This window comes from Galleria mellonella, unplaced genomic scaffold, assembly GCF_026898425.1.
Source record: "Galleria mellonella isolate WM207_F2 unplaced genomic scaffold, CSIRO_AGI_GalMel_v1 utg64, whole genome shotgun sequence".
Lineage (NCBI taxonomy): Eukaryota > Metazoa > Arthropoda > Insecta > Lepidoptera > Pyralidae > Galleria > Galleria mellonella.
In genome coordinates this window covers 8,678,196-8,701,324 of record NW_026442133.1, presented here as the reverse complement: position 1 = coordinate 8,701,324, position 23,129 = coordinate 8,678,196, and the positions used below count along the sequence as shown (strand labels likewise).

The window sequence follows — 23,129 nt, the reverse complement described above, 5'->3', positions numbered from 1 at the left end:
GGTAATATTTGGAGAATTTAAAAGTAATAATGAAATATCATCATGTTACCAAATTTTTGTAGAGACTTACATATTTACAAACTGTTAAATGATAAATGAAAGCCATTTTTTTTTCGATAATCATTCTCAAATATTAAACATTCCTCGTTCTAAAAACTGACACGTAATGCAGTCGTCTCATCTCGAGAGGGACAATAGGTTAAGGATAGAACATACGCTTTCAAATGTTACAACAAAATTGGTGACAAATTTTAAATACACAATCGGGATTTAACGCGATGTAAAAACGTTTTGACGTGGATTGTACAACGTCGAAACGTCGGCAATAAAGAAGCAGGTATGTAGGTACTATTTACCTGTAAAAGCTTTTACATCGCGTTAAGTCTCGATAGTGTATTTAAAATAGGTGTAAACAACGCGAAATTTTAAAATTAAATATTGCTGACAAAGTTAATACCTAAAATGATGTGGGTATTGTTATAAATAATAATACAGATTAGTTACTTAAGTACTTCCATTTTATTTTAGATATAAATTAAAATTGACTAAACGAGCTCCTACTCGCATTTATTATTCTATACAAAATTTGTGATGTTTTGTAAATCACTGGATTACAGCAGTGTTATATTATACATTATTATTAACTTTTTCAGTTCATAAGCATTTTTATGACTGATTATTAAGAGTAAATAGGCACAAAAATACAACAACCATGTACTAATAAAATTATCACATTCAGTGATGATTTTATCAGTTTATGTCAAGTTCAGCTTCCTCGTAGATTGCTTCCCAAAATTTATTATTTTGTTCATTATCGTTTTGTACACATGTAAGGCTTTTTCCAATAAGATAACAGTTGCGTTCTCTATCCGTGAAGTTTTTCCATTGTATACTGTTATTAGATGGTGTTGGGTTACTGAAAAGATAATAAATCATTATAGAAGGATAGATTTCAGAATAAACCATATAATATGACTATTGTGTACATTAAAAATATTATTATTGGTCACTAAAGGGTTTCCTGCAATAGACGACTTTATGGCGTAGTGGCTATAGGGACTACCCCACCTGGTGATTATGCATTTTATCTTCCCAGAATATAAAAAAAAAACTGAGTATTTTTGTATTGGTTTTTTAGTATTTACAGTATTTATAAAAATATATATTTAAGTATGTCTATTAGTTATTTTAGTACAAACTATAAGTTATACAAAAGTTTTGTTAGTTTGTGGTATTTATTTATTAAGAATAGGATAATTAAAAATGTACATTAAAAAAAAAAAAAAAAAAGAAAATGCTCACCCTGTAATTGCAAAATTAGTCCATAAATTGACGAAGTCCTTTATTATATGTACTGATTCCTCAGACAGTGGGATATCAAGGCAAGTAACATTAAACAAGTAAGGCAGTTCGTCTGCGTGACAAACTCCATCTATTGATTCCATATTATAATTCTTTTTAGCGTAATTTCTCTCTGTTTCTGCAACAAACTTATATAAATATACAGGGCTTGAATTATAATAGCTATGGTATCGGGCGAATCTAACTATGTTATAAATAAAAAGTTTGTCAGATTCAAGATTTACTACTTCTTGTAATGATTTTTCTGTTATATCTTTTCCTTCAAAGTAGTGGTTGCGAATTTTTTTATCAGTTTCTATAAGATTATGTATCGGCCATTTTAATTTCAATTCTCTCGGCACAACAGCGCCAGTCGTATTCAGAAAAGGAATTAATTTTGGTAGTTGCCGGGCTATTTCGATCCCCTCGCCGGATGTGTAGCCTAGTATAATAGGTACGTCTGCTATTTCACCTTTTCTGACTAAATCCAAAGGATGTTCAGTTAAAAAATTATCTACATTTAGATCTGATTTTTCTATTACTGGCCCGAAGAAAATATTGTCAGCTAAATCGTAAACTTTTGTTTCCAAGATTGGTAATTCAATTTTAACTAGAGATGAAGTTGGTAAGTTTCTAAAAAACTCTAATAATTCTGTAGTATCCTCCGTTTCTTTCCCCAATAGTTTCCCGAGTTGAAATGCTCTTTCTGTTGGATAAATGTTATAACACCATTCACTAAGGCAAACACCGCTTTGTAGTATGGCTTTGTGGTATAATCCTTTACTCATCTTTGATATTAAATGTAAGGAACACGAACCCGAGCCTGCACTGCAACCAAATATGGTAACATTATTAGGGTCGCCTCCGAAGGCTGCTATATTTTTGTTTACCCACTTCAATGCAGCCACTTGATCTTTCAAACCAGCGTTACCTGGAACTTCTTCATTGTTTAGACATAAAAATCCCAAAACTTCTAATCTATAATTAAAAGTGACTAGAATAATATCGTGCATCATGAAAAATTCAGGCCCGTAGAAGTCCGAGTCTCCAGAGCCGGTGTAAAAGCCTCCGCCGTGAATCCATACCATGACGGGAAGGGGCCGTTTAGGTGTAAGCGTTTTTATATAAACGTTTAAATAAAGACAGTCTTCTGTGCCGGTTTGGATGCGGTTCATGCGTTCATTGTACTGGGGACAGGTGGGGCCATGCTGTGTTGCGTCACGAACTCCTTCCCATGGCTCCGGAGGTTCTGGTGCCTGTGTACGAAATTTAATACCTATGGTAAATTTTTATTTTTATACATATATTTTTATAATTGTTAGTCAAAACTAATTATGTGTAAAGTATTTTACATGATTTAATAGACTATTTTGTAGCAAATGGGTACCTAATACGAGTAATAAAAATATTTGTATTCTTATAAAAACCTAAATCTGTAAAACATCGTCTACGTACTCGTAGCAATTTGGGTATTACACTTGTTTTTACATATTGATCTTTATAGGTACGACTAGTTGTATTCCGTGACTTTGTCCATGATCGTATCGTGATGTTGAATAAATAGCCTTCCTCAAGAAATAAGATCAAATTCAAAAAGAATTTTTAAATCTGACTGGTAGTTAGTTTCAGATGAAGATTAGTGTTTTAAAAAACAAATTCTGTTTTTTTTTTTCATATATATAATCATATATATTAAAGCAGAATTAATTAAGAATTAGTGCGAATGTCTGCATTGGTGAATGGAATATATTTAAATAATGTAACGTTTCTACTTTAATAGATAATTATAAAAAAAAAAACAGATTTTGTCAAATTAAAATTTTTAATAAATTAATAATATAATTTGGTTTGGCGTTTAATTAGTTTAATAATTTCGGTCCATACATCCTCAAAGAAACGCTTTCGCGAGTTTTTAAATTTACCCGCTATTACTCATATAATTAATAATGGGTTGGATCCTGGAGCCCCATAGGTTACTCATCTCTAAAACTATATAGTCTGATATTTCAGTGCGATAATTATTCTAAGGATTAATATCTATAACTAAATTAAGAGAATTGCTTCGGCAGAACTACTTGAAATAATTTTTTTTGTAATCCGTATGGTAATATGTCAGTACTTTCGTATTTTCGGGAACGGTACTTCAGATGTTTAATAATCGATTTCAGTACCTACACTATTATTTTAGCTAAATATAAACTACATAATATTCTATTCAAATATTCAAATCCTTACAAGTTTTTACATGTTTTTATACGACGGCTTGAACTGTGTTCTGTAAGATTAACAAAATTGCCTACATGTTAGAAAATAGGTTTTCAATAGTTTTGGAAACGTAGAAAGGGTGTTTTTATTATTAAGGGTATTATACTATTCTTAATCTATGTTATGTTCTTAATTTCACCTTGTACGTTGGTACTTACTTTGAATCTCAATTTTCCAATTGGTGGTTTCGCGTAAGGTATACCATTGAAAGCAACATAAGTTCTTCCGTCATGATCACATACCATGCCTTGCAATGCACCTTGCTCAATAGTTACAAGCGGCATTTTGATAGATGTTCTGTAAATTTAAATTATTAACTTACATTAAATTTCATTACCCTATTACAAACAGTAATATAAAATTAGTTAAAATATTATTAAAAGAATAAATGCACTTGGATATTGTTACGTTATATTGCTATTAAATACAAACAATAATTATAAAATTATCTTTTTTTTTAATATTTATGGTTTAGTTGTGAAATTATCTTAGCGACAGAAATAGTGCCTATCTTTCATGTATTTATATACATTATTTACATAATTGTATATTTGGATGTTCATTTGGCGCTATGAATGTTCGCGGATATGAATGAACTGTTGTACTTATTTTACTTCTTGAGTCGAGTGCCAAGATATTATCTGATAATATTGGCTGTGTCATAGCTGCCATAACCTTGATTCCCACTATGTCATGTTTGTAGATAATGCGTCATACGTGATGCATATGATATACACGAGACCCATGAGACATATATTCTCATTGGACTTTAATCTTTGATATCTTAGTGTATAAGTGTACTGGGTATAGTGACATAAATGGTATATAAATAAATACAATATCGGTTTCATACCTGTCCAATATCTATATATCAAACGATATCGAAAATCACTTGTAAAAAAATTGCATTCTCTTTCTACGATCTACGGTTGATTGGCTGTCGTATAGATATCAAGAGTAACACACAGTTCACAAAAGATAACGTAATACAATGATATTGTTACAATGTACGTAGGAACGTATCGTACGTATTTGAAATCAATAGATATGTTTCAAATATGCGGTCATTACCAACGCCATTGCCATAGATTAGGGATCGTACTAGACTTGCAAATGCAATATTTTTCACTCGTTCGTTCGAAGTTCGTTTCGTTTCACTAAGAATGTATCACAAAAAATTATAATGGATCGGACTTAAGTTTTAATGTCAATAATGATGAAAAATTAGAATTATGATGATATTTTGATATTTTTAAACAATGGGTTAAATTTAATTAGGGATAGTGTAACTAGATGGCGTTAGATGATGCATGAACGTCGTTCATGAAATCGCGATAAAATGCTTTAAAATTTAAGAATTAAACAAGTATCTGTAACTTTGAAGTAAAAATAAAGAAGATAATGCATATTAATTAACTCTTCAGGTCAGGTTGCTAAGTAGCTTATGGGCCCGTATATATATATATATATATATATATATATATATATATATATATATATTACGAGTACCGAAGCCTCTTGTTTCTACAATTACAATAGAATATCAATAGAACTTAATGAAAATGTAAATTAAAGGAACAAGTACATTTTGCTTGGCAAATTAAAAACCACGACTGTTCTGGCAAAAATAGACTTAAAAATATATGTATACTTAATTCTAATGTCATTCTGGATGATAAGGATTCCAATGATACTCCGTATATATAATTTTTTGCCTGAGAATTTAGAAATTTTATGGTATACGTGTCGCAAAACGTGCGTAGACGAAATGACAGTCGGAGATTGATGGCTAATAATAATAGTAGTTAATATTCGAGTGTTGGTAGTCGCATACATACTAATGGTAGCGGAATTAAACAAAAGAATTCTAATCAAATAACTAGTTATATGGATTTCCGCAATATAACACTTAGTTCAGTAAAATATATTTAAATCTGTTCAGACATTTAGAAGTAATGGTGAAATAAAGAAATAGATACATATATAAACAATGAAAATACGAGTCCTTTTTGGCCAGTCATTATTGATTCGACCATAAGATAGTCTGCTGATGTTCAATATTAGTGTAAATCAAATATAGATTAAATCATTGAGTGTTTCTTTGTTATTAATTTCAATTATAGAGGGTTTCTGTGATAATTTCGACAAAACTCAGTTATTTTTTCATTAAGTTCAAAATACGTTATTCATCTCATGTTATTTTCATAAGGCGTCTCGTGAATGTACGCTGGTAGAATATAACCGTTAAAAGTATACCTTTATCAACATAATCTGTACTACAGATAATGTAGTAGATAGCTACTTATTTGATATAGTTATTTTATTTTATTTTTGTTTTATTAGTTTATTTTTGGTTATGTATATATATTTAGTTATAATTTTATTTATAAATGTAAACGCGAGATTGTTATCTCTTAGCAGCTTACTAGCTTAATCAATCACCATGAAATTTAGTGTAGACGTATTATAAGGAATACAGAAGGACCTTAGATTACAGATAGAGTGTCTCCATACAAATGCTTCGAAAAAACTGGGTCAAATTTTTCATACAATTTTGCATGATAAATATGTAGTTATGGGTAATTTTTGTATCTTTTTAATGCGTAAATACTCATTTTATGTATTAAATAATAAGTCAAGATACACTATATGCGTAAGTATATAGAACATTAATAAAAAACAAACGAGTCAGCTAATTTGACAATAAGCTGACAAAAAGTTGACCCGTTTTTGAGATTCGATGCTCTATCTATATAATCTAAGAGAAGGACATAGGATTTTTTTTAATGGGTGAAAATGGAATGGTAAGCCTACCTGCGCTATCGGTATACGCTGGCGGGGCATCAGTGGGGGGTGACAAGTGAGGATGAAAGCAGGTTAGTTAGCTCATCGTGAAAAATTCCACGAGAATTAACCACGATGGTTTCCAGTGAGAACCGCATGGAGGTTGACCTGATAGGGTACATTGCTAGCAATAGAGATGTTAGACTAACAATCTATTTCCCCCCATAGGATTAGACTTGAGTAACATTGCGTCACCTTGTGCAATTGCGTTAACTCATTTTACTGCGTTGGATGTGTCAACTCAGTTATTCAAAATGTGTTAGCGCACATCGCATTACTGAGAAAAGTGTAATGAGGTTGGAGAAATTAGGGTAAATTTTGAATTTGTAGATTGACTTTCTAGGACTCTTTTAATAGTATCTAAATACACTAAAATATTCGAAAGAGAGTACGGAAATCAAAAAAATTTGTACAGTGATACACGTTACCCTGTGTGCTGCAGCGCAATTTTATTTCAATGCTTGCTTGAGTCTCTGAGTTAACGTAAGAAATATTCATGTCTTTTTAGGTTGCTTTTTATCCTGGCAAGTAAACATACCCTGTCACACGGATGAAGTGTGCGAGTAAAAGCTAATGTTATATCATTTATAACCTGCTGGTGTCCGTAGTTTCGCATACATGTTCAACCTTATAGTTGAAATGTTTAAAAATCCTTTCTTAACGGATGTTAACGTTATGTGTTATAAGTCTATGTTTCAAATTTCAACTTTCCAGACTTAGTAGTTATTGTTGTGGTGATAGTCAGTCCAGTACAAACGATTATATATAAGTAAAGATAGAAAGACGATTTACAATATATTCATGTGATGAAAAATATGAATATACAGTGTGTCTAAAAAGATTATTTTAGTGATTATTAGATCCTTATTTTATTCTAATCCTATTTAAAAAAAACAAGATAAGTATTCTCAGAAATTTGAAATACAATTTAATTGTTAATTTATGTAACAGTTTGTAGTAGCGTTGCGCGATTTTACTAATCCGACTACTAATAATTCGACTGAGCAAATCATTCGGATTATTCGCATGATTTTCAAATTATTTGACTAGTAATGTTATTTATTCGATTACTAATTTCATCCAACTTCTAATCTCATCTGACTAGTAATGTCATCCGACTACTAATATCATTCGACTACTAATTTCATTCATTAATAAACGTAGTCGAACGTAGCCGAGTCGACCCGATCGCTGAAATGTCTTTTTTCTTTTTTTGGTTGTCGCTCATGTCACTTACTCGTATTATCTCATCATCACCTTTTGTTGTAGTAGTGGATACAGGGACTAGGAAACGGACTTGGTAGTAGTATATTAAATAGAATTAGTTGTTACAGATTAGTTAATTTATTCGAATATGAAAACAGTATATTAATATTTTTTAGTTAATTTATGAAATTAGTAAGTACTAAATATTCGAATAACAAAATCATTCGGATTCGTGCACCGCTAGATTATAGGCAGATATAATAATATAATGTGTCATGTCCAGTAGTATCAACAGAAGATAGGTATAAATATTTATAAGTTGCAAACAAGAAGAAGAGACATAATTGAAAATGTTATGCCTATCGTATTTTGTTATCTGGCTTGATAAATTGTAAAAATGAATATTTAATTCAATAGATGTGTCTGAGCCTTTTCATTTCAATGGGGCTGTTATCACAACCTGAACCTTTTCCAAAGATAATTTAATCAAATTCTGCTTTAAATGTTATTCTAATATCTATCTACTACGACTTGTAGCTGTAGATTTAGTTACGTTCCTAAAGCCTATTGTTGAAGGATGGATTAAAAGCTTAGAGTCTACTTTGTTAATCCGGACTGGTTTTATTACCTAAATTTACCTTCCTTGAATATTAGTATTTTTACAGAATTAACTTAATATTAATCTTCATTCTTACAAGTAGCTGAATAGAAAGACATACTAATATTTTGTTTGCGTGGAAACAGATATTTTCAGAAGAGTTATCCGTAGCTTCGTCTGCTTGGTGAAAATTATTTCCCGTTTCTTTCTATTCCCGTGGAAATTTCAGGGAATAGCTTTGTATGCTCACCTAGGTTACATTAAGAAATTTCGTGTAAAGTATGATTCTAGACCGCTGTATGTTGCACGACAGCCAGTCTGCCAGAGATTGGTAATTACATTTATTGTTTGGTGTCGAGACCTTGAATAGAGGATAGATAGATAGATACTCTTCATTGTTTCCTCCAAAAGATTACAATAGTAAACTTATTATAAATATAAACAAGAAATAATCACAATGTACTTTTATCATTGTATAATTCATCTACTCGTTTTTATGGCTAGTTTACAAAAACGGTTTGCCCTTTTTTTGTCCCGTACACCAACGTGTGTTGGAATCCATTGCAGTAGATATTAAATAAAATTTACTTTTATTTAATACTGCAATGGATTTAATCTCTCATTTTGATGGACAACGTATTAATTTTTTATATTGCTTTTTTTTCACTTTTTATTATATTCTACCATAAGAATAAAGAAGTGATATTGCTATGATTGTACCAAATAACTTCTACAGGAGTGAGGAAAATGAAATCAACTCCTATTATGCGTTTTTTTTTCTAATTGATGATAATAGAATGATAATCTCGCCAGCTTTATAGGTATTAGTTGGAGAAGCGCTAATAAGGGATAATAAGTCAGAATGGAAACAGGTCAGTTGACCCATCGTGATGAATTTAGCAAGAATTAATTACAATTATTTCTAGGGGAACTGCGTGGAGGCCGACCTAAGTATACTGCTAGTAATGGAACCGTTAGTGCTAGTTACTAACAACCCCCGCTCCTCATTCTGCGGTTACCGCTTGACGTCTTAACGTCATCTTACTGCCTTCAATATTATATTCTACTAGTTTTTACCCGCGGCTTCGCTCACATGTGGCATTCGATTCTATGCAAGAATGGCTTTTCTGTCCCAGTCTTATAAATTATAGCCGTTACCCGCGACTTTCCCCGCATAGAATTCGGTTATATTGCAAACTTCATATTTCTAACAAATATTTTTCCTAGCAGAAAACTAAATTTAAAACATCGTGTACCTAACTTAAAATTAACAATTTTATATACAAATTTTCATCTCAATTAAATATCTTCTATCTCACTCTCTTAGGAGTAGAATTTCTAAACACTGCTGAAAAACATTTTATTATTAATCAATTAATTTATTAATAAATTGATTAATCAATCAAATTAGCAATATACCCTGTTGGGTCAACCTCCTCGCGTTTTCCCCTGGAAACCATCGTGATTGATAATAGAATTCCTATACAAATCTTCACGGATTATTACACGGATGAAGTCGTGACTAAAAACTAGTCTTTTATGATTTATCAATAAATAAGAATTAATTAATTTTCTATGAGAATGCATTTACAAGTTCACTGTATAATCATAATTAATTTAAATGAATAAGTTTTTATTCGTTCATTAAAAATTAATGTATCTACCTATCTGAGCAGTTGGTAAGTTTTCTTTGTGGAGACGGAGTAACTATTTAAGCTTAATGGAACAGTTGGCTAATTCAGTAGTTGTTCCCATATTATTTTATAGTAGTGAGAGTTGGGTATGTAATAAAGAAAATGGCAGTAAAAATGCAGTCGAAATATGAGTAATATGCAGAATTTTCGGGTTAACGCTAGCAGATCGCATTCGCAGGACAGTAGTGCGTGAGTGTATTGGTTGAAAGTAGCAGTGTTAAAATAAGAAAAGTCACTCTACGGTGGCCCGGGTATGTGGAAAGAAAGTCAGATGAATGGTTGACAAAATGGATATGTTGCAGTCAAAACTCTTAACCAGTCAAAATTATTATGTGGAACCGTATGCTTTAGTCAATAATACTTTTGATTAAAATAACAGGTAAAACTACTCGACCAAACCGCAAATTTGTAGTCAAAAGTACTAAAAACTAAAATTTTTTAGTCAAAACTACTTTTGACTAACCAGTACAGTCAAAAGTATTTTTGACTGATTTTGCTAGTCAATAGTCAAGTACTTGTTGGTTAAGAGTTAAGATGAATGGATGTATGTATATGCCGTAGGAGACCTAGATTAACTTATATTTAAATACACGAAAATACTGTCTTATAATATGAACTTAGCGAACGGGGTATCATCTATGTACATATAAGGAGATATTTATACCCAGCAATGGGACGTGAATGGTTAAGATAAGGGCCTGCTTTAGTGTTATGTAACGTCCTTAGGATAATTTTTGATGGCGTCCATATAAAAATATTATACTAAATGTAAAAGTTTTAAAAATGTTTTGATATTTGTTTCTTAATAACAGATGTTTATTTTTAATGGGTGAAGATGAAATAGTAACTCCGCCTGCGCTATGGGTATAATATGCTTTTTACTGCTGACCTGCTGGTCAGTTCACCCATCGTAACGAATTCATCAATGATTTAACCACGATTGTTCCCAGGACTGCATGGAGACAGAAACTGCATGGAGGTCATCCTGTTAGGGTATAATACTAGCAATGGAGATGTTATACCTCACCACTAACAATTTCCCTTTCCTCCCAATAAGAAACGGTTGAACAGATTTCAATAAGATTAGATACACTGACTGCCCCAGATTTATATTGTACTCTTTCAAGCGGGCATAGCTACAGGATACAGATAGATGAAGCAGTCACTAAGTACTATTTATTGTTTATCCCTATGTAGATATTGATGATGAATATCTACATTAACAGCATTTGTATTTCATTAAAACTTGATAAATTTTTGGTTACAATTTAGTTAAAGGTTATATAAAAGCACGTAAGAGAGGAACTTTTCGTAAATTCCACATAATTAAAAAGGCAATCTTTTTTTTTATTGTTATTGTTATATTTCTCTTGTAATGTCTATTTTGTAATGTCAGATATATTTTTTCATATTTATCATCTGCTCTCGTTTATTTAATGTGTAAGTTTATTGTGGAATTTTCACTGACGTATGTTATTGCTATATTTATTATTTGTGTTCTAGAAATTGTAAGTTATCTTAATAAAGTAAAATTAAAAAAATAAAGAAAACTAAATATATAAACATTAACTTTGGATGGAATTATTCACTAAATGGAATGAAACAGCGTGAAATAATGATACTGTTTCACAAATCCTTCTTAGACCATTTTAATTTCTTCACAGATTCAACAAAAAACTGTTCCGTAATAATTACAATAAATTTATACGTTAATACGAATATCTGAGTGAATGTATGTTAAAGTGACTTGATTAAATGTCCGTGTGGCAATCTGAAATAATTTAAACTAAATTTCATTACGTATTTGATACCTTAATAGTATGTCATCAAATTAACGATTTATTGTAAAGTAATACTTAATCCATTAGTCAGTGGAGGTATCTCATGATTCAATTAAATCGATTTTGATAAAACATACATTTGTTTTCAAGTTTATCTGATTATGAAATCCTTACTAATATTATAAATGTGAAAGTTTGCGAGGATGTTTGTAACTTTGATACGCATGTTCTATTTAGAATGAAGTATATAGGTTTCCTTTTATTTTGGTCAATCCATATATTCTAGTCTCGCGGACAAAGGCGTGGATAATGCCTAGTATTCGTATGTAATAGATGGAGTTAGTTTGCGATAAAGATTGTAAATTGAGAGCAAAATATTGGATTAGCGAATGGATATAGAACTGATGGTTACATAAAATTATTGTTTTACTTACACGTTTTTCTCTTTGCGATAGCGCGAGTAAGCACAGCAGCAAAATGAATTCATAATGAAATCCTTTCGTCAAGTTTTTATTCTTACAATTCTATTACACAGCACACATTAACATTTCAACATAGAATAATATTACCAGCAATATGTGAATTCGTTTATGTATAAGATTGCTTTATCAGTCTACAACGAGATCATAATACCTATAAGTATTTTATGACGTTGAACAAACGTATGATTATATTTGCAAGTAATAAACTTATTCCGTTCTCTACAATTTTATCAAAACGTAGGTATGTTTGGAACATCTTGGAACTATTGAATGGTTCTGTACTTGAATAATTATTACGATCAAGATTCATTTAATATTCGTACACATAACAAGTTGTTTTTATTAGAAATAGGTATAGAGACAAGTGCACATTACTAAGGCACATAAAAATCCGAGTAGTATAAAAATAAAATCGGTCAAGTGGTAAATTTGTTTGTTAAGATTTGTTGATAATTCCTCAAAAATTGTGATAAAATTTTAACAGGAAAAGAGAAATGTTATATTTTAGTAAATAAGGAATGGATATTTGATAGATAATAAATAAAGAATCAAGTAATATATACTGCTGTTATTGACTATATGTATATTAAGTGTCAAAGTAAGAATTAAACTAAACATTAACTGAACCTGTAAGTCTTAATGAAATACTAGCTTAATGTATATGAAAGGCGAATAAATAAGAATGAAATTATTTATTTATTTATTTATTTAACTCTTTATTGCACCATAAATAAAAATATACAATGACAAGTGAATAATTCAAGTGAAATATAGTAACATAAATACAGATTGAAATATACACATAAAGGTACAAAAGGCGGTCTTATCGCTAGGGTAATCACTTACAGACAACCTTTAGTTAAAGGAGAACATATAGAAAAGGGTAGGTGGCGCAAGAGTGAATTAATATTTTTTTTGCATAAAATACAAAAAACATGTAAAATTAAATGAAATTTATTGCGATGAATGTGGTAAGTTGCAAAATTTTGATATGTTTGTATTATTATTGCTAAATATGAAATATAAGTTATATTAATATTAATTATTAAGTTATATCGATATTAAATTTACTATTGTATATTTATACGTGCATGACATTTTTTTTCAGTCAATTACAATAGTCATATATTTATAAACATATATTATACCTGTATTACTTTTTATAAAAGCATTCTTAATTATTTTCTTAAAGTAAATAAACATTTATTCTTATATTTAAGATTAAATTATATTATGCCATTCATTTTATCTCAAAATAATCTTTTAAAGTACAGAAACATTTTGTAATCAACCATTTGCATAAAGTATCTTTAAACATTGTCAAACATGGATCAGTAAATGAATAAATATAGGTAAATACTTAAGATAAGACTAATACTTAGAATAAGAGGAAATACTTGTGTTTGGTGTAGTTTAATATTAATAATCCGATTCCGGTTGCATCGCACGGATTGAAGGTTGTTTTACCATGCAAGAGTGCTATTGCATCACACCTGAGCGCATCTATGTTCGGATAGATGAGAAAAAAAAACGCAATATGGCGTTGGCGCGAAAAGTGTTCATGGAATGTTAGTAGTATACGCTCTGTTTCGTGTATTTATTTTATAATAAACGACATCTAAGTGAAATTCATAGTTTGTTATGACGTGGCGTGGTTTTGTGTGCAACTTGCTAGATGTCATAATAAGACTCAGTTTCTAATGGAAATACTGTTTTGTGTCATGACCATGTGAAGTACCCTACATCACGCCACCCTATTTCAATATAAGTTTTTGTGTGTGTTCCGGAGACCGAGAGGATCCCTAGCTGCGCCGTGAAGAAAGACAGCAGCCCAAGGAGGCAGGTGAACCAGCTTAGTAAAAAGATACGCCTAATTTAAGTTGTTGCGACCGGTATACCGGTCTAGGAAAGTCATCGTTAAGCGCCCTCTCTGCCGACCCTTGAAATTTTAGTTTTTCGCCCATACAGCTTGAATATGTACATTGATGGAACTGTTTGTACTTTCAGTTGGTGAAATAGTGGCGATGGATTAATTTTATTACTTAATCGTCATTATTATTATTTTTGTATTACTGAACTTATAAATCTTAATGAAACATTACAATTAAATGTATATGGAAGGCGAATAATTCGTTGTCCGTCCGTCCGTCTGTCAAGACCCTTTTTCTTAGGAACGCGTGGAGGTATTAAGTTCAAATTAATATCATATACTCAGATCTGCAATCTCTTAAAGCAATGAAAAATACAAACTTCTAAATCGATGTAATCAAAAGATACAGCCACTTATGCTCCATTTATGTCGCATATTATGACATTCTCAAAGAGAATCAAAACCTTTAGGATATTTCCCGTTGACCTAGAATTCTGAAATTTGGCAAGAAGCAATGTTATGTAGTATAAGTATATAAAAATCTAAATTACGGTATTTAGATTTTTCCTTTACTTGTATTACATAACATTGCTTCTTGCTAAATTTCAGATTTTTAGTTATAGTGAATTTGTAGATATTTCATAAAAAAAATTAAACTTGATTATTTTGTGCAGAACCCTTGTTGTCCGACTCGCATTTTACCGGCTTTTTTTATTTTAACTTTATATTATTTTTTGTGACCTTAATGTAGTTTCGGAATGTAGATATCTGCTTAGTAGAAAATTAGTACTTTTTTAAAATCAATGTGTTACATAATGTTTACATTATACAATAAAATATTTCACAATAAGCAATTACAAATATTAATATATTTAGAACATAATAACAATAAATGTATTATAATATAGAGTACTGTATTATAATGTAGAGTAGATACATAATAAATAATTAATAACACCTCAGTCCTCAGGTATGGCAACGCATGGGGGGTATCATGAAGGAAACAGTATGTTCTGTTATGACCATGATACTGCTCATGTCTATAGGCAACGGTTACCGCTTTCCACCAGGTAAGTCGTCAGTTTGTTTGCCATTCTAAGTTACATCAAAAAAGTCTATCTTGTCAAGACCATTAAGTCACAAAAAAAGCATTACCTTATGGTTTGACCGATTACATAACACTGTCAGAATAATAGTCTAATACAAGTCTTTTTGTTCTATATATATTATATATATGTAGAACAAATCTATACATTATATATTGACATAGGTCACACTTTTATCAATCAATCTGCAATCAATTTAGATATTTCTCTTCACAAAACTCCACAAGACTCTGTCTTCTATTATTCTTATTAAGAGCCCTCACATATTTTTTTTGTATATGCATTTTTTATCTTCTTTTTACTGTGTATGTCTGTTGTTATTTGTGTGCTGCAAGTAATGCAAATTAATTATCTATCTATTTATTATATACATTTTTCGTATATACATATCTTTCACGCACGGATATCGTCTAATTACAATTTTATTATAATAGTAAAATTATTTTTATTGCATTATGGTTTGACTAACAATATATAAGACTATTACGAATTAGTAGGTAGCTGCTGAGATACAACGCTGAGATTGACAGATGATCCGATAAAGAAAGTCGCACTATATGGGTTCCTATATACCTACTGTATTTGTACGGAACTCTAATTATTATCTGTTACGTAATCCATATCGCTGACTGTGGACTGATATCGTTATGTGGAGAAAATATATAAATATATGATATATCTATACCAAAAATAAATACTCTAGTTTCCATGCATAGGTATTTTCCAAAATTAGTATTTTTTTTTACTCTTGTGGTTATAAACGTTTTTAAAGGAAGGGAGGGAGGTGTGTTCACACCAAAATTGCCTGGTACTTGTAATACAGCTAGTAATCTAATAATAAAATCTGATGTCCTGTGTGGCTATCAATGCGCAGATAACTATTAATACTAGAAAGCTGAAATTTGGAACATGGCCTTATTCTATAACGTAACGTTTTTTTTTTTATACCATGAAGGTGGCATACATATACATATTTATAATTTAATTACCTTAATATAAGCATGTCTCATTGTATTTCACTGTGATGAATTGTGAAGAGAAAATAAATCTATTTATTATTATTATAATCATATCATGAATGAAACAGTATGTTCTGTTATGTCCATGGTACTGCTCATGTCTATAGGCGACCGTTACCACTTTCCATCAGGTGGGCCGTCAGCTTGTTTGCCATTCTAAGTCGTATAAAAAAAGGCATACAACCCGTCTGATGGTAAACGTTTACTGTAGCCTATGAACGCCTGCAACACTAGGGGTGTCACATGCGAGTTGCGACCCTGAAAAAACCTTAATATACCCTTTTTTAAACATCCCGTACTGTAGTTTCTAGAGAAAACCTCGACAGGGAGCTCCTCCACAGTCTGAGCGTTCGCGAGAGAAAAATTCTTTTGAAACTGCACTGTATGTGACCATTTTGGCTGTAGCTGACAAGAATGGATTTTGAAAATTTCATTTTTAAAGAGAAATTAATAGTCTTCTTTATTAATATCTATATATAAAATGATAATTGAAACAGTACGTGATTTAGCCAAAATATTTGTTAAATGTTTTTTTGTAAAATCACGATTGGAAATTATATGAACACAATGAAACGAATTAAAAAAAATATTGCGTGGTTCCAGAGACACAAACATTTCTAAAGTGGAATTTTTACCAATATAGTCAACCATATTAAACATGGACTAGCTTATTGGCAATCGCGCATTGATCGGGCGTTGCTGGCAGGTCGAAGAATACGATTTTAGAATAACTAACTCTTACCAAACGTCTAAGCGAATGGAGCCATGGACACCAGTATCATTATCATCATCATATTAGCTGTTAACTGACCACTGCTAAACATAGACCTCCCCCATAGGTTCCTATAAAGAACAGTCTCGAGTCACCTACTACGGACAACTACTTTAGGGTTAAAATTAAAATATAACTATATGCAGTTGTGGTATATATTTTAATATACGCTGTGGATACACCTTATGGTCGCTGTTTTCCGATTTAAATTGATAAAAACCCGTATCAAAGGGATCTTTGTGATATTTGACAATTAGCGTGTAGAACACCGACTATGGGTGTGTGGCTTTATACAAGGTACCTACTTGGTATTCATTACGATGTTATCAACTTATCACATTAAATCATCGAGTCCAATGTTCACTGTTCATAGACGCATGTATTTTGTACTGATAAGATTCAATGTATTGCATAATAAATTAACACTTATCTGTAACAATTTTGTATGTTCCTAAGTATTTTTTTTAAATACACATGTTTGAAATATAAAATTTTTAATAAAATTTAAATGATAGGGGAAACAAAAATTACAAATTATTCATTCTAAAGTTTAATGATGAGCCGAACACCGTTTACTATTCAAGAATATTCAGTAAAATACTTCTATTGTACCTAGCCCCATATACCAATTTTGTTAAAATCGGTTTCGTAGTTTAATTAAAAAAAAATAACTATAGTTTTGCAACAATTGATGTCAGTTTTTTTTTCATGGAAGACAGTTTTAAATTATAGGAGATGAACAGTAGGAACCTATATATATAATCTATCTGGATTGTTTATTTAGCTATAGAATTCTATTAATGTATATCTCACAATCTCTTTTTTTTCATACCAAATAATAAGATTAAAAAAAACATGATGATTTTGAAGTGCTTGTAAACAAGTCAATTTGGATAAAGATGATTTGAATATGGTAACTGATTTAAAATATATCCGGATCAGATTTTGTGTGTAACTTTTACTGGATGAGCAAGTTATGTCGATTGGCCAGTATAAATGATGCCTATGTTCATCTCTATTCTTCACCCTCTCATTATTTATTGCAACAAACAGTCATTTATAAAATAATTAACACAATATACATCACAGTTTTAGAACAATAAATCTTACAGTGCCAATAACAGTATTTTAAAACATAGAGATGTTATTCATGAAGTCCCATGGAAACACGCATGAAATTTAGTAACAAATCCAAAGTACTAATATATGTAAGTGTCAAAGATAAAAAAAAAGAAGAAGCGAAGATTTATTTAAACTTTATTGCAACATTTATAAAAATAATAAAACAGTTAATTTAAATACGAAGTGATACAAAAGGCACATTTCGTAATCATTGCTCAAGTAAAAAATACACTCACATTTATAATATCATTAAGTATATATATTCAGTTATTATTAAATACTATATTAAAAGATATACATTGTTACCCTTTAGTATTGCTATTGGTTGATCTGTACTGTATTTGCGGCCTTCTTATTTCACATAAACCACTGGTACGTCAAATATTATTTCACTGTACTGTGCCAAACAAATTGAGACACCTGTGCAAGTATGCCAAATTTTATCCACTAATACTTTAATCAAACATTTTGTATTGCGCGAACAAAATATTGAATTATACTATAATTTTCGATAGTGGATTATAGATTGATTACAGATTATACACACAAATTCCGGCATTGATAAAAGTATTAATTTTTTTAAATTTGGCCGCATACACACCCGATGTGATCATGGTACACCAGCTCACCGAATCCGAATGGAAGTTGATTTAGATAAGATTTTTGGGAAAAAAAAATGTTCAAGCCCTAGCAGTATTATATAATAAGATTTCAGTATTATAGGGCTAGAACATTTTTTTTATTTTATTAAGTTTCGATAAACCAGTTGTTTTAGTCCATGTATTTATCAAATACCTATTATTTGTTTAGTTGTTATGTTTCACTGTATTTTCTTTTACGTAAGCAGATATTTATGTATTGCTCATAAAAATAACTATTTTAAAATACTCATTATTTATATATTATTATTTAAAATATAATACAATTAACAACATCCAACAAATTATACAGTTACCCGTTTTCAAATAAATTATCGTTTAAATAATATAATAGATAATAACACAATATAATACTTTTTCAAAACACGTCTCGTCGCTACAATAATTGCCACTGTAACTACAATTTGCAACAAAGTTGCATCACATGCTCAGTAGTAACTATGGAATATAATAATTATGTAATTACATAATGTCATTCGATATATCGAATTTTAAACATCATTTACAGCGAAATCTAAATATTATTTTAACATAAATAGCTGTTGCCTATATACAAATGACCATAATTCATACTCGTATTTAAAAAAAAAAAAAAAATTGGGGCTACTGAATGCCTGGGCGAATGAATGGTTCCTTGGGTACGCATCACAATGAGTTTTGAGTTGCTATAGAGCGTCATAATGTTGACATTATAGCAATCAACAAGAAGAAGGTTGAGGGAGGAGGAGGAAAGGCGTGCCTCGTCAGTACCAGGCTACCGATTGTGCCTCATGCCTCGATCAAAGTGTGCGTAGTGGCGGCGTAGGCTTTTGCATCCTTTTTAATGGATGATAATGAAATGGTAGTCCCCGCCTGTGCTAACGGTATACACCGGCGGGGCACCACTGACAGATGATAAATGAGGATGAAAAGACAGGTCAGTTAGCCCGTCGTAATGAATACACTTAGAATTCAGCACGATGGTTTCCAGGAGAACCACGTGGAGGTCGACCTGGTTATATATATAGCTAGTATTTAGTCTCCATTACTAACAATCACTAACCCCTCAAGATTTTATATTAGGCACGGGTTATCGGTTCGAGTCCTACATTACCCCACCTGCACATTAGTTGAACAAATGTGGCTCTCATTTACAGTAAACAAGCCGAAGTCAGTTATAAAAATCGCATATAGACCTCCTTGATTAAGCGTCCAAACCTTTATAGATGCAATAGCGTAAGTCATTTTACATGGTGTAGCAATATCATTTTAATGGGAGGTATTAATATGAATCTTCTTGATGTCACAGATAGCATTGTCATGCTCCTTTAAAGCTGATGACCATTAGGCAGCAACAATATGCATGGATTACCTTCTGCAAAAAAAAGTAATGAAATGTTGAGTTGAGACATACAAAAAATCTCGAAGAAGTGACGATGTTTTATGTATATCTATATATGTTGTAATTTGTGTGCTGTAAGTAATACAAATAAATTATTTATCTATCTATTTAACTAAAATACATAAGTCGAAATACAAATAATTAAAACACATGGTTAATGTGACATTTAAGGAAAACAGGCCTAATTTAATAGATATTTACTAATATTAATGATTTGAAAAAGCTTTGGAAACATATTAAACAAAATGTTAAAGTAACGACAAAAAAAATTTAAAGTACGTATGCATATCTTTAATGATCCAAATAAAATCAACGATCACTTTCTAAGTGCTCTTTTTCATTTTGGGTTTCCGCTTCTCAACTTCTTTAAAAACAATCATTATTGCAACCACAACATTCAGTTTCGACTGAGGACAGTAAATGAAGACGATGCAGGTAAAATAATAAAAACCTTAGTAAAATGCTATTAGAGTTGATAGTATCAGCAGGGATATGTTTGTTCTAACTATGTCCAATACCCTATCTGCGATTACTGCCATTATGAACAGATCCATTGAGACAGACTCATACTCAGACAAATGGCAGTAAGCCGTAATCGTAGTTAGGCCAATTCCAAAAGTTACAAATCCCAACTAGCTAAAAAAGTTACGGCCAATTAGTATACTTCTTTTAATATACAAAATACTGTAAAGGATAGTGGCGCAGTAATTCAAAGTATTTTTAGAAGTAAATGAAATTCTTCGTAAAAGTAACTGCATTGGCAGAAATTGTTGATGACATTTTAATGTTACAAGGTCATGGTTAGGGTACTCTGCTGGTGTTACCAATCTGCTTCTGGGCATTTGATTGCATTAATGTATCATTGTTACTGGCAAAAATGCATTACTATGGTTTCAGTGCCTCAGATATTAACTGGTTCCAAAGCTATTTTGAAAATTGTTCCCAAAATGTTGAATTGAGCAGTGAAAGGGGACCAATAATGATATCAAATAAAATAACAGTTAATAGAGGTGTTCCGTAAGGATCTATACTGGGTCTTTTCATATTATATAAGGTTGATGTTGTGGAACAAATACAGTACTGTAAATATTATATTTATGCAGATGATATCCAGGTTTGTATATCTTGTAAATCCTCTGATATTATAAATTCGGCAAATAAATTTAATGGTGACCTAAAACGTATATTTAGTTCGTCAGTCCAATTCTTTAATATTAAATGGAAACAAATTTAAATTCATGCTATTAGGTACTTAAAAACTAATAAATAAACTAATAATGTCCTGTCATAGTTTTCATATAAAGATTGGAGGGTAAAAAGAGCAACGAATAAAAAAAAAAAACTAGAAACCTTCCTAGGTTGCTAGTGTTGTATGCTGTGATAGGTCCCATACTGCATAAACAGAATTAACAAATAAAAACAAAAAACATATATAATTAGTAAAAGATAAACCATCAGTTGCTATTTTTCTCAATTCATAGCAGGCTAGTGTATAGAAAATGTTATACGGCCGCATAACCCTACCAAATTCAGATATAAACTGCTTACATACTTTCTACATAATCTGTGTCGAATATATAAACTAGTAATGTAAATGTACAAGAATTTTACATACACATTTATGAATTGAAAAAAATAGCAACTGACGGTGTATCTTTCGTAAGAAGAAAGGACGCAATCATATTATTTACAGTTTTTATCTTAATTTTATGTATTTTTTATTATTAATGTTAATTTATCATTCCATCTAGGTAATTTCTTGTTCTAAGTTATTATTCCAGTTAGCGAACATGTTGCAAATAGTCTGCGCAGAATGGTCGTTATCTGTGACCTATAAAAATAAGATTTATATCTGTCTGATCTGGATTAAAGGAATTAGATTCTAGACAAATTATCATATTGAAGACTAGGCAGCATGGTCTCCGACCTTAGTCTGTTCCACAACGGAACAAACGTACTAAAAAAAAAAAGAATTAGTTTGTAGTAAGTTAGGGGCTTGTCAATAATTAATTATCTTTTAATAGAAACTATATCTATACAATACAATAGTTAATTTTAATCTTTGTGTTAAGCGTTGTTTACACATATTTTAAATACACAATTGAGAACGCGATGTAAAAGCCTTTACAGTTAAATAGTACCTACATACTAGCTTCTGTATACGCCACGTCATCCTGTCGTGACCACGACGTGGTGCAATCCATGTCGAACCGTCGGCAATAAAGAATACATGTGTTATTTATCTGTAAAGGGTTTTTCATCGCGTTAAGTCCCAATTGTATATCTAAAATATATGCTTACAGTTCTCTTTAAGGATCAAAGTAAGTGTTAAAGTTTATATAGACTTTTAGAGTTTCAATTTCAGGTAAAAACGATTAATTTCTACTTCCATATTATGATTAATACGTAAATTGGAAATAGAAATGGCTCTGTGGTTCTGGCATAGAATAGGCCACCCATTCCATTCCTGTGGGTGTCGTAAGAGACGACTAAAGGAACATAATGGTTGAGGGATGGGCAGCGTTCTTTTTAAAACATCTCTAAAAGCTTCATTGTGGTTACCAGCCCGCCTGCCAAGCGTGGCAACTACTGGTAAAACTCCACTTATGGGGAAGGCTCAGTTCAGTAGTAGACAGTAAATGTCTGAAATGATGATGATTGGTATGATACATATATAAAAGGATTAACATTGAAAAGTGATTTTATTCCTAATACAATCATTTTATTACTTTTTAACGTATTGTTGAATGCCACTTCTTTGTTATATTTCATACTTGTATTATCTTTGTAACATAGCCTTTGATCCGTACCATCATAGTGTTTGAATTGTGAACTTTGGAGATTTCTAAGTAAAATGTTCGTGGCAATGTTGCTAGATAAATTCCCTGTTTCTAGCTAGACATTATACTTGATAGTAGATCTCAAACTTAGTCGAGTTTGGAATTAAGTGAAATTGTATATATGTAGGTAATTGTTTCTGCTTGTGTTA

General features: G+C 31.0%; 1 protein-coding gene across 4 annotated transcripts; it reads right to left on the bottom strand.

Moving 5' to 3' along the window:
- Positions 1-500: 500 nt before the first annotated feature.
- Positions 501-18,831, bottom strand: LOC113512315 (juvenile hormone esterase-like). Of its 4 annotated transcripts, none has more exons than XM_026896114.3 (4): positions 18,407-18,831; positions 3,765-3,903; positions 1,303-2,597; positions 501-916 (listed from the first exon to the last, which is right to left on the bottom strand). In XM_026896114.3, the coding sequence occupies exons 2-4, from the start codon at positions 3,888-3,890 to the stop codon at positions 751-753; spliced, it is 1,587 nt and encodes a 528-aa protein (XP_026751915.2). In that variant the 5' UTR covers positions 3,891-3,903; positions 18,407-18,831; the 3' UTR covers positions 501-750. The 4 variants fall into 4 exon arrangements, with proteins under 4 accessions (XP_026751915.2, XP_026751914.2, XP_052756020.1 ...); XM_026896113.3 differs by lacking the exon at positions 18,407-18,831 and adding an exon at positions 12,164-12,330; XM_052900060.1 differs by lacking the exon at positions 18,407-18,831 and adding an exon at positions 4,460-4,625.
- Positions 18,832-23,129: the final 4,298 nt, after the last annotated feature.